The sequence below is a fragment of the Rhagoletis pomonella genome, unplaced genomic scaffold (assembly GCF_013731165.1).
Source record: "Rhagoletis pomonella isolate Grant_MI unplaced genomic scaffold, Rhpom_1.0 Rhpom_scaffold_00010, whole genome shotgun sequence".
Classification (NCBI taxonomy): domain Eukaryota; kingdom Metazoa; phylum Arthropoda; class Insecta; order Diptera; family Tephritidae; genus Rhagoletis; species Rhagoletis pomonella.
The window spans coordinates 28,274,761-28,288,702 of record NW_023458564.1 but is presented as its reverse complement, the minus strand read 5'-3'; the positions used below and the strand labels follow the sequence as shown (position 1 = coordinate 28,288,702).

The window sequence follows — 13,942 nt, the reverse complement described above, 5'->3', positions numbered from 1 at the left end:
TTTTTTTAAATATTTTTTTCAAAAGTAAACTAGCTCATCTTAGAACGGCAAATTTTGACATAAAGCCTAGTCGTTTATCTTTGAGTTTGGAGGGGTGCTTCGCTAACTTTATATAAAGTTAGCAAAACACCTTATATCTAAAAAAAAATACCAGAGCGAAAAAATTTTTTTTTCCACAACTAATTAACGGCAAATTCATGGGTATATGCGACATTTTTTGCTTGATGTTGTTTCGCTAACTTTATACACATCAGAGTTTTTTAGGGGATTGACATATTTACAGTGAAAACTTTAAATGTTATTAACGAAGTTATGTTGTGCCTAAATTCGCAATAAAACTGGGTTTTGTTAACTTTAGTCCTAAATCTGCCACGCCCATTTCTAGGGATATTTCAACTTAAAGAAAAATGTTCCCGAACAAATATTACAGGATTTAGTCAGAACTTACAGGAGGTCGTTTCTATTGACATAAAACCTGTAAGTGGGAACACTTTTGATAGAGTAACTGAGCAACTGTTCCTAGTAAGAAGTTACAGGATTTAGTCCGGAGTTTTTTTTTCCTGTAAGTTCATGAAAAGTGTCAAACGATCAGCTGATTTGCATGTGTAAACAAAAACAGAAAGCGGTGTAAGCAAAGAACCTTATATTTGTAAAAAAAAATTGAAGTAAAAAACGAAATATTTGAATATGTATAGATTTTAATAGTTAGTTAGTGATATTTCAGCCAAATCAGCGTTGTACAAATGACACGTAAACAAACCGACTGACGTTTTTACAGGAAATAGTGCTTTTTGCGTTCCCGTGCACTTCTTCATCTGTTCTCCTTTTACTCTCACTTGAGAGAGTAAAATTGTAGTTTGACAGTTCCACAGGTTTTAGTCCGAAGTTCAAATTACAAGAAATTGTTCCCTCTTACAAAATAAAACTCGCCATAAAAAAAATTATATTTTTAAATAGTTCTTAAAACAACCCCAGTTTTTACACATGGTTTTTATAGAGATTTAGACAAGAAATATAACGGGATGATTTTAAATCCCTCATTTATTGGTCTTCACTATGTAAATCCACTTCAAAAAATTCAATTATGTATAACTAAAGTAGCTTCAGTACAATCATGAGCACCTTACATATATAAATATTAAGCCCGTTCCTTAAGCTTTAAAACTATGGTAAACGAAGTCTCTACGATGAGTAGAACACGAGATATAACAATTCAATGAAGTGCATAATTGGTTACAACCACGAGTAAATTCAAACTTTGACAGATCATATCTCCGATAAAAAAAATCTTAGAATACGTGTTAGCTTATTTTATGTATAGAATCCATAAAAAAAAAGTTTGAAGCGAATCAGAGATACGAAATAATTTTTTTACTAAATCCATCCGACTTACATAAAAAATAATGGGCCGTATGAATAAAAACTAAGCAATTGCTTTTTCTTAAAATTTCACACCTTCTACTTCAATTTATTTGAATAATTCGAGTAAAGGGTCTTAAATTTTAAAAAAGAAATTGCTTACTTTTTCCACACGGCCCAATGCCTCACATACGGAAGTAAAACATATGTAAAAAAAGACAATTTTAATTTTTATCAAATCCAATTTACTTTTATATACTTAGTTCTCTTAACTCTTATAAATTGACATGTACAGTGACGTGCAAAACTGTAGCATGGTGCAACACTTATTGTTTCCAGCAAACCGCTATCTTTCCAAGTACCAAATCTACTTTTTTCAAAATTTAGTTTTTGATATGCAGAATGACAGATAATGCCAAACTGCATTGATTTTTCGTCGCTCCTGAATAATTTCGAAAAAATGGACTTGGCGAAAAATTCTGGGATGACGTTGATTGCATAACATTTTCGAATGTAAATTTTCTTCATCGACGGGTGGGGTACTGAAGAATCTTCTACTCTGAACTCTTTAAAACAATAACATAAATATCAGTTATTTAAAAAACCAAGATCATACCAGGGTGATCGACATATATCCGAGAGCATCATTTGTACCTGGACTTAATTTATGTAACGTAACCAAATAAATTGGCAACGCAATATATTTTTGTTCAGGAATTTTTGGATGTTTCTTTTAGGCGGAAAAGTGATATTCAACCATATGTGTAATACTTCTATATTGATAGTAACGTATCTTCACAATGTGTTTTTATTCCGCAATCAGAGGGAGACAGCCTATCAAAGGGGCTGTCCATATATTACGTAAGACCTTTGTGGGGGAGGGCGGGTCTAGAATTTTCTTACTTTTTCTTATATGGGTGGAGGGGGCGTCCCGTAGATTCTTACGTAATATTATTTTTCTTGTATTCTTATTCAAAATTGTTCTTTATAAAATACGAAAATTCGCCCGAAAACAGGCGAAAACTCCCTTACGTAATTTATGGACAGCCCCAAATAAATGTTTGCTTGTGTTAGTGTAAATGTATATTTGTGAGCTACTCCAAACAAACAACTGTCAAGTCACTCCAGGAGCGGTTTAAATTAAATATGTATATTAAATGAATTAAAAAAAAAAATAACTCAACATTTTTCCCTGAAAGTGATTGGCGCAAGCTTTGTTGTAACCGGCGGATTTGAATAAACAGCGAGAGATGTATAAGTTACACTTGAGGCGATCACCGTAACCACTCTTAAAAGATATCGATGGCTGAGTGGAAGATCGACCTATCTCGGCAGCCAGTTCGAAAACGCTCTACCTCAAAAAACTTTTCAAGAACGCCCTATTTCAGAATTTAATTGGAAAACACCCTATCGCAAAATTCGGTTCAAAAACGCCCTATCTCACTTCAAAATGTATTGAAAATATGCTGATATAGGGCGTTTTTGAATCGGCAGCTGAGATAGGGAGTTTTTGAAACGAATTCTGAAATAGGGCGTTCTTGAAAAGTTTTTTGAGATAGAGCGTTTTCGAACTGGCTGCCGAGATAGGTCGATCTTCCACTCAGCCATCGATATATTGTGAGGATGCGTGCCTTCCATTCCAGCACCTTAGCCGGCATGTAGCGTCTGCCCGTTTTCCCTGATACGGCTTATTTTTAAGTAAATAGTACTACAACATACCGACGCGTGCAATGCGTCAACCAACAGCACAGTTCCACACAATTTTTTATATAAAGTGTCAAAATGCCAGAGCGTAAGCAAAATGCGCTCACTAAAAGAGAATAACAGGAAAAGTAAAGGAACGCAAAAAACCAAATTTTTAGTACAAAGAATGGCAACAACAAGACTAACGTCAAATAAGAACAGAAATGTATGTACAAAACACATTCACACAAGCACAAGCACAATAAACACTTACTATATCAATTATTTTTTGCCTCCTTCCAATTTCAATTCACTTTTTTTACTTTTTAGATTATTCTCACTTTTTGCGTATTCTTTAATTTCCGTTAATTTCAATTCAGTTGAGTTTGACACTTTTCAGAATTTTGCCAGAAAAAATTCTTCTGACTAAATCTGACTACTTCGGACTCTCTCCGAGTGTTGCTCTCTCATTTTTGCTGTCATTTCCGAGTTAAGGAACGCTTTTTGGACTAAATCTGACTACTTCGGACTTTTTCTGACTATTTCTGGGAGATAAGGAACGCTCCTATTATTGAATCATGCTTTCAACGTACTGCTACTATAGAAGTATTACCTATGTATATGCATTCAACAAAAATATATTTTCGCTTCTGGCTTAGTTGACGTTTGAGCAATCATTGACGATTTCTTACGTAAGTTAAGTCTAGACTAAGTAGACTATAACAGGGCTCTACAACTATAAGAAACCTAGGTATTTTCATGTTGTACTCGAGCGTACCTACATTCAGCCCTATTCTGCATTTCGATTACGTTCCCGCATTCCGCTCCGCTGGAATCGAACTTAGGTATTCTGCGTTACGATCGAAACGAAAGAAGAGGAAGAGAGAAAACATCTTTCGAAAGCAGCTGTTTGCCTAGGAATGTGTGAAATCGAAACAAAACAAAGAAATATTTGCCACCAAACTATAGCAGTATATGAAGTTAAAGTTTGTAAATATTTTAAAATAACTAAATATACCTAGCATCACTGTAATTTAAAAATAAAATTTAAGTGGATACATAATTATAAGAATGAAATCCATAGCGAAGAACGAGTCCCAGATTGCTGATGCGGAAGTTGAAAGGCGGAGATTTAGGGACATGTTTGATCTTTTTAGATGAGTGAAGAGTCATAAGGAATTCATCTTGAACTGTATTACTCATCGTTTAAAGTCCGTGAAATTATAAACGTTGTTTGAGCAGTCCACAACATTTGCATTTACTACAGAGTGGAAGATTTGAACGCAAATGAATCCCATTCTAAAAGCCGTCAGGAGGAGGGGAAGAACAAAGCTTATCTTTCCACAGCAAATCGAATTCGAGACAACATACGCACCTCTCTTTAAAAAGTTAGTAAAAACGAGTGGACCAAAAATTGCGGCCACAAATAAGAGTTAGTGTATTTGGAGTGTGTTTTTGTTTTGGTGGAAATTACACTTAGTCATTTTTTGAATTAGTGTAAGTGCTCATTTGCACTAATTTTTATGGATCATGAATAAGTACACTAATAGGACTTCAAATATTCGTAATGTTTTTTTAACTAAATTTTGTTGTTATTTTTACATAAAAATGTCGTCTAAGCTTTGACCAATACCGTGTAAATCACATTTTCAAACGCGTTGTTTTTTGAGAAATTTTTTTCGGTGACGGATTTTTGAACTTTTTTTTTAAATAAGTATGAATTTCTTATGAAATAAAACGCTGGAGACCGTCAGCAACAAAATTTCAAAATATCAGCGCAAGTTTTTGTAAATTGCGCTTGTTATATTAAAAAATTCGAAAAAGTAGCCTAAAAAAAAATCTCAAAAATCAACGCGATTTTTTAGCCGTATGAAACTTGCACTTCATTGGACTAAAATTGTATGGGTTATAAAACTGCATACCCAAAAATTTTCTAAAAAATCAGAATAAAAAGTTGAAATTTTAATGAAAATTTGTTGAATTTTCCTAAATTTTGTATAAAGTGTGAAACTGATTTACACGGTTTTGGTTAAAGTTTAGACGATATTTTTTATATAAAAATAACAAAAAAAAATTAGCTGGAAAAATATGACAAATATTAAAAAAAAACACCTGGTCATATGTTTGAGTCACTGTATGTATATTTCACAATTTCTTACAACTTCCAGTTTAATTGACTTATTTTTTATCCATTATAGTACCACTTTCTTATGTAAATTTTATAACATCAAACTCCAACGACTAAAAAACAGCAATAGAAGGATGAGCGATTAAAAAGTATTTACAGTCAATTAGCGACTACGCGACACTCACAATAGCATCGGTAATCGATAATCGCTTAATATTCGTTTATCTACCATGAACCAAAAAGACAAGATCACGACAGCAGAAGAGTGGCCCGTTATAATGCACTTATGAAAAAAGTAGGGCGATTTTGACATAAGCCGTTTGTTTACATTTGTTCGTTGTTTACAATTTGGTGGTGGCTTTTTACTGCAATTTTCTTAATTTTCGCTTGTGACAACGTGTGCACACATAAGGTAAAGAATAATTTAACACAACGACATGATTTATAGGAGAATTTGCATAATAAAAATGATTATTCATTAGGCATATAACAAATGTTGACGAAAAATTTGGCATACCACCACGTGGTGGCAAATATTGTACAAGTAATGAATATCACTTTTTTAGGTGATTTCGGTTCAAAAACGTTCCGCGCAAAAATGGATTTCTAAAAAAAGTCAGATTTTTTTTAAATTTTTTTTAATATTTTTATTTTTACATTTTTGTCAATTGTTATATGAAATAAGTTTTAGGTTTAAAGTATGTGATGATTTACACAATGGTAAAATGTCTTGCACAATTTTAATTGCACGCTCTGCGCAGATGTTACAGCTGTGTTATTGTTATTTGACTATGCGAGTTCTTGAATAAATTGCTTTTTCTTTTTTAAATTTTTTAATATTGAATCAGAATTTTCTGAAGAAAAATTAGTTTGGGGTGGGTGGGGCACTTCCCTTAGGTCCATTAAAAGGCGTTTGGAATAATAGGAAGATTATTAGTTAAATAAATATCTATTATTATGAAGAAAAACGTGTACACTGTACAAAACTTTTTTTGTTTTTTTCAGCAGTTCTGATAAAAAAGTAATTTCGTTTTGCGCGGAAACTTTTTTGCAATTTCGCAAAAAAAAAAAATAATGGGGGTTCATACTTTTTTATGCTCTATTCGACTATGGTATGCCGTTTTTCGTATTTGCAAAAATTGTAAAAAGTTATATGCCTATTATTCATGCGTTCAACAATTACGCGTTTTTTTTTGTTCTCTTCGTTGTTTACTTCTTACAACAAAGATGGCGTCGAGATTTCAACAGCTAGAAAATAACTTTTTTCTTTCTTTCCTTAAGGCGTGATCTTGTGTCTTTCGTTCATGGTTTATCTACTGCCAGTCGACATTCGCAATAGGGGTGTCTGTCGTTCCGTTTCATCGGGTTGAACAATGTCCCCACGGTTGACCAAAGCTTGCTCAAACCCCAGAGGTGAAGTTGCCAGTTTTCAGGAGCTCTTCCCAAATCCGCTTTTGTTCCGCTTTCCGAATCTCCGTATTAAGATCCCTGATGGGAGATTTCCGGGATCAGCCTGAGGAAGGTTGTCACGCTCATCGGCTGGAACAGCCGTTTCAGTAAGGTCGCCACGTTAAGCTGTTTATCAGACCAGAGCTTACGATTGTTGTCAGGCGAGCTACTGCAGCTGCCCATAATTCTGGTGGGTGCGTCGCCGTTCACTGTAAAGAATTTCGAATCGTCTATCTGCTCAGCTAAGTGCGTTCCCCTCCAATCGTTCGACAGGCTTGAATACCAAATGGTGCGGTTACGTCTGAATGTGTGTATCTATTTTTGTGTTGTGTAGAGGCGTGGTTGTGTTAATGTTGTCATGCTCGGGCGAACTCTAGGTGCCGTGGAGGCGGTCCGATCAGCGCAGCATTGGGCCACGTAGGACATAGCCCACTGCCGGTGAGTTCTTAAGGCAGAGCAAGTGCGGAGGTGGTGCAGGTACTGCACGTGACCGAGGTAGAGTTAGTGTGCAATCGTCTCTAGCATACGCAGCATGTGTATGTTTCTGGCCCTGAGTTTGGCTGACTTCCACAACGTACCAATACATTGTTTGGATACTGCGGTATTTAAACTGCTTGTATATGCAGAGTTGCGAAGCATTGCAACCACATACATTGCATATTTTGAATATTCAATATAACAATTAATACCCTTCCGTAATTTTCAATTTTAACCACGCCAAACGCAACCAAAAACAAACGAAGCATCAACTTTGTTTCTGATTACTCTAACAATGCGTTTCGATAACTTTTCGGATGCGTTTTGGAAAAGTATACATTGTCAACCATTTGGAGTACGGCGTTATGGAACATTAGGGGTATTCTCCAAATCTTGCTAAGCCATTGCACGTAGCACGGATTGCATAACTTGCAAACACACAACAAAACACATGGGAAACAAAATTTCCTATCGCTGCAAAATATGCAACGTCGAAACCCATGTCGTCGCCTGGGTAAAAGATTGTCGTATGTTAATTTCGGCAGGTTGTGGAAAATCGTGATTGAAGTTTGGAATTTCTCAAAAACGCGAAGATAGATTTTCTCCAAAGTCTGAAAATGTTACTAGTTCACAAAATTCTTAATTATTTATTTTTTAATGTTTATTGTTAATTAGTTTTGAGTTTATGAAGGATTTTCTTTAGTAAAATTTTGCCGTAAGCGTCATTTGTCCACAATTTGGCAGCCACTTTGTATGAAATACGACAAAATGTGATCAAAATGTCTACCAAATTAACGACACTTTTTACTCAATATCTCGGAAACTAAAGGAGATATCCAAAAATGGAGAACGCCATTTTTAAGATATTGATTAGTTTAATATGGCTGCATCACTAACTAAATTTTTAGTAAATTATCGAAAAAATTTTAGTCATTCAGGCGTGTTCTGCAAATCGTACGATTTCTAATCGGTGCGATTTACAAAATCTATTTCGGAGGTTTTATAATAAAGAGGGAAAAATTAGGCACTAAAACGATGGATATAACGTAAATGGTGTGTTTCCAGGAGTTTCCATTTAAAACATTTACTACTTTGATTACAAATATACAACAATACTTCGGAAATCGCACCGATTTGAAATCGTACGATTTGCAGAACATGCCTGAATATCTCGGAAACTAAAGGAGATATCTAAAAACTGATAACACCAAACGAAAGACCTTATTTCAAAATATATAACTGCATCTAGAACTAAAAATCGTCAAAATGGCGCTTACGACAATCTTTTACCCAGGCGACGATGTATATCAGCCTCACCATGCATCTCGCAACGAGCGTTCGACTACAAAAGTAGGATCAAATTTTGGGCCATACGTGAAATTTGCCCCTAAGCTTATACACATGGCTAGATTTGTTGGTGCACTTTGTTGGTAAGCTCCAGTTTTTTAATGCATGAAGAGCTTCAACCACCAAACTGAGACGCTCCTCCCCACGTAGAGAGCGAATAAGGAAATATCCAATTGGAATCTTCCAAGGGTCATTCAAGGATACAACCATGAACACTAAAGCGCTGTTTGCAGAGGGAATAGAATCATCTTCAACGTGTCCGTCGCCGATGCCTAAATCCACGCCCCCTTTGAAACCATTTCGATCATAAATTCTTTGCTCTCTGATCGCCATTTCGTCAAGAACAAGTTTCACTAATACGGGTTTAGAGACCTTGGTGCGCCTCGATATTGCTTCTAATGCCTGCTGCGTGAAACCTGGTGAGCCATCGACGTTCTGGTACCAACTTCTCAGTGTGGAGGGGTTTGGAAACATATTTTTCCAAGTTTCCCGAACGTACTTATATGCTTTAGGAGAGTAAAAGTGCAGCGTCAAAGCAAATCTTCTAATTTGCTGGGAATACCATCTTGAGCCAACCAATTTTCTTGTAATCATCTCCTTTATATTATCGGGTATGAAATCCTACATAAAAAAATGTGTAGTTAAAGGCACAGTTTATACCAAATATAATCAGCCTCATTGCGTAAGTCGTAAATTAGGCTAAATTGTACGACTCGACAACAGTAGCATTGTCTATTGTCGTACTGAAATAAGTAAACGACCAAAATCGTCGAAAACTATACAGTTCTGCCAAGTTTTTCCGTTTTAATACACTAGTCGAGTGGAAATTTTGGGCAATAACGTAACATTTTCGATACGATTCGACTCTCGAAAAACGAATTGCATTCGACACGACTCTCGCAATGAGGGTGAATGAAGTACGTCGTATCTCGGTAGAACCTGTATAACTTGTAAATTTGAAACTAAAGTTTAAAAGCCAACTGTTTGATAACCCGAAAATTTATAACTTGAAACAAAATCGCGACCATTGACGTATCGAATCATATATTGCACGTTTAGTAATATAGAGAAGTAATTCCAAATTTATGTTTTTGCAGATTTCATCATACAATTAATGAGATTGGTAAAGAAAGTGTTCCGTCTACCAGACAACTAAACTTCCCAAAAATGGCGAAGATATGTGTCCTTCCATCAGTCTTTTTGTATACCAACTATGTGAACTGATCAAACTTTGATTGAGCTTTCTCGAAAAATTTAAATTTTGAAATAATTCTATATATTACACTGTAGGAACGCTAAAATGACACAAAAAACGCCGAGACACGTAAACTTAATTTTGGGTCGTAGATTACGGATCTCTATACCGTTTTTCTAGATCAGGTCATTTTCTCAAGATATTTACCTTTTAAATTTGCATTGCGAATAAAAAAAAATCAAACTTTAACGTGGAAAATGCTACTCATACGCCATGTACGAGTATGGCAATGTACATGGCGTATAAGTAACAATCTTTCCTGCTCATATTCTTCGATTTTCTTTGTTAGCAGCTAGATTTTTTTGTAAAGGAACAGGCTTTAATACAAATCAAAAAAGTTTTCTAACTATCCGTTAATTTTTTTAATTTTTTCCCTGTTAAAATTTGATTTTTTATCATAAAATTATCTTGGAAAAAGGACCCGATCTAGAAAAACAAAATAGATATTCATAATCGACGACTGAAAGTTTAGTTTATGTGTTTCGCTTTTTTCTGTGTCGTCTTAAGACTTGCGATTTTCCGTACAGTGTTATTAAACGTGCGATATGTATGTATGTAGGTTCTAAATTTGAAAAAAGCGTGAGTGTTACAATTATTTTTTCCACATCCGAGGTAATAAGATTTTTTTCTCGTTAATGTGTAACCAACTCCTCTAAGCATGTCACTCTCTTTCGAAAATGTCTTTTGCTGTCTTGTAATTTCTTTATTATTTTATTCTTCTTTTCAATCGAATTTTTTACCAGCTTAATAACGCGGCTTGCACGACGAGTGGCAAAATCCCTTAGTAAAATCTCATTGACATATCGCGGATCTTTAAAGTGACGTTTCTCTGGAGTACTGATGCTCCTTAGAAAGTGATTACCAGAATTGAAATTCGCATGAGTTTGGAAGTTAGCTTTTGAAAATTGCGGCATCTGTTGCTTTATTGGCTGACGCGATTCGAGTAGCAGCGGCGTTGTTTGACAGTCATCCACATGCAGACAGTTTGTACCTGCAGTTCTAGTAGCGGCGACGAGTGAGCCTGAAGCTCAGCTCTTTTGTAATCAGGGCTGTCATGGAATCCAATTGTTGTCGGAATTGGATTTAAAAACGACAAAAAAACTACTTTGGTGTCATGAAAACCAATGTTATCGGTTTTATGTTCGAATCGGAATTAGTGTCGATTTTAGGTGTCACAGAAACCAATAATATCGATTTTGGTATCGGAAACAAACCAAGCAGCTAACGGCTCTTGGATTTCATTTGTTTATTAGTTTTTCTTACTTCCAGTTGGACATTTTATAAAAATGTGAGTAAAAGGTTCATTTTATAAAAATAATTGTTAATGTATTCATATTTTTATTCATCCACTTTTTATGCTTTCCAAAAATGTCTGGCGCTACTAACGTTCCATACGAATGAGTCATGGCTAGAGCCCGGATAGAGTGCATCGACCGCTCGAATTTTCATGTCACCATCACAAATCTAAATAAAAATGTACATGCATATATATAAATCAAAGCAATGTACGAGTAAAATGAAGATTCATGATTACTTACAATCAGGGCATTCATACTGAAATATTTTCGATTATAACATAAATGTTCGTCAATACTGGGCTTAATGATTTTTATGTGTGTCCCGTCGATGCAACCAATTATTGAGGGAATTTTGTACTTTAAGTAAAAATAGTCTCTTGATCTGCGTTTTTCGACGCAGTCCATTTCTAGTTTCAATCGCAACGAAGCTGCTAACTGCAGCACTGGAGGAACTTTCGAATGTGTCACGTGCCCTTCAATGGTGTCAAGTACCATTCGGAAAGCCTCCTTGTTTACGCGATAATATGCTATGAAACTGCAAATACGCTATAAATATTTATAAACGCACATTAAAAAACAATCTACTTACGCTGTCTCGGGCAGCTCAAGTGGATCGCCGCAATCTCTCAAAATTTTTCTTTTAACCTTCTCGGAACTTTCTTCTTCCAATAACAGAAATGCGACAACTGCGGATGTCATTTTGCGCTCACTTATTTTTATTTAAATTAATGAAAACAATTCATTTTTAAAAAATTGTATCAAAAAAATGTACATTCAAATTGCCGCCATACACACAAATGTGCAAAACAGCTGATTCGAACATCGGTTTTGTTTATGTTCGAAAAGAGCAAAACCAATCCAGTTTCATGACACCAAATGAAACCAGTATTGGTTTGTAATTCCGACAAAAAGCAAAACCGACTTGGATTCCATGACAGCCCTGAATAGAGGTGAATGATTGCTGTATTACCTGTGCTGGCAACAACAATGATGGTGAAGCATCATCTCGAAAGTACCTAACGTTTAGAGTGGCTTTGTAGTCTGCAGCACTGAAATGCATTTTTCCACTTTCTCTGCTGCTCTTCGTTCCTTGGAAAACTGAAAAATGGTTAATGGTTTTATTGTTTCCAAGCCAGAAAAAATTTACTTACGCATGAAGCCGTGTGGTTTTATTGTTCAGTGTTTTACATTTTTTCTTTATATGAATGAATTTTTTTTCAGTGAATATTTGTTAATCCGCTCCTGAATTTTGAAAAGTAAAATTGTCGTTTTGGGTACATTCTCTTCATATATGTAATACTTCTATATTGGCAGTAAGCTAACTTCTCAATGTGTAATACCATGTCCCCACCGGAGCTAACCACGTAGTTATGGCTATTGAGTTGGTTATCCCGATAACCCACTTGATTTAGCGTAATTTCGCCATATAAAAATGACAGCACTTAACCATTTCACTGAGATGGTTAAAAGCTAACCAACTCGAAACCACGTCGAAAGTCTGATACAACCCTGTGTTTTCCCGCCATCTGTGGGTCATTAGCGTTAAAATGTAAAGAATTCGTTCCCTACTATTGTTTGGACTCAGCTAAAATCAGATTAGATTTACTCCGGTTTTTAAAAATATTTGAAATCAAGTCCTCTACTCCGCTTGACTTCAAATCAATTCCGTTTTTTTCATTCATGTTATGCCCCTCTTGGGGCTGTTTTTTGAGTGTTCACCACAAGTTTCAGTAAAAAAAAATGAAAGCTAGCCAAATCTCACTGTTAAAAAGTAACTCTTTCATAGCAATGCCTCAATAAAGTAACTTCGTTGTTTTTGTTTTGCAACTTCGTTGTTGTTGTACAAATTGGCGGATGCAGAACTTAACTTAAGTTGTTAAAAAATACATGTAGAATGAAATTTATATAAAGTAGAAAAGGTTTGCTTTTTTAAAAATTAAGTGTTAGATACGTTCTACTATATAGAAAATGCTAAAAATTACCAAAATATGTAACATATCCTTAAATTGCCTCGCGTAGGTATTTATTTTGCGTGAATAGAAAATATTTTAGTCAAACAATTAATGTCAGTAACAAAAATTCAATCTAGTACGGAAAATTTGTTTTTTCTCCGATTTTTGCAGCAATTTAGTCCTGATCCGTTTTTGGGACGTCCGAACACTGTTCTTTACATTTGTACTGTTTTATAAACCTCAATCCGCAGTGTGGACAGCAATAGTTAGTGAGGTGGTTAAGTTCGATTTGAGATGGTTAACTTTTTGGTGGGGACATGGTATAAGCATTCCGAAATCAAAGCGGGACAGTCTAGTACCGTTTTTGTCAATGTATTGTGTACTTGAGTGCCGTTTTTGTATATGTGTTGTGTACAGGTTTATTTATAAACGTATGTTTTCCTTTTCTTTCGTACGTGTTTATTGATATATCTGTACTGTAGTGTTTTCGGACGGTACTAGCTCTTACTGCCAATATAGGAGTATTACATATATGATTCTCTTATCGGATCTCTCTTTCTTTTTTTAATATATCGACACTCTGATGTTGGGGAATGTACTTTGAATGTACTAGCAATTTATAATATATAGAAGTATTACATATATGTATATTGTAAACGAAATTGTATTTAAAAAGTACAATTGTACCAAAAATGCCAACACTGGTTTGAATTTATCGTCACTGACGGACGTCAACGGCCGATGTCGGTTCGATTATCGGTTTATGTGTGAGAGCGCTCATATAATTACAAGTGTTTATTCATATCGCCCGTATATAGCCGATATCGGCCGAGCACAATTCGGCAGTGTGCGCGTAGCGTTACGATAAAAATCAATTTTCGGCCACCCTCTGACGACATAACGCGCCTTATAGATTTGTAGATATTCATATTTAACAATTTTCTTTTAACATAAGGGCATATTGTTGTTTTCGTACGAGTCGAAAATTTTTAAT

At 35.2% G+C, this 13,942-nt stretch overlaps 1 protein-coding gene across 1 annotated transcript in view; it reads left to right on the top strand.

Moving 5' to 3' along the window:
* The window catches only part of LOC118746577, a 56,547-nt gene extending 46,948 nt beyond the window's left edge, over window positions 1-9,599 (top strand). Inside the window, exon 6 of the mRNA XM_036480420.1 lies at window positions 9,541-9,599. Coding sequence (XP_036336313.1) covers window positions 9,541-9,599 — 59 coding nt within the window. The remainder of the gene's footprint in view (window positions 1-9,540) is intronic.
* Window positions 9,600-13,942: the final 4,343 nt, after the last annotated feature.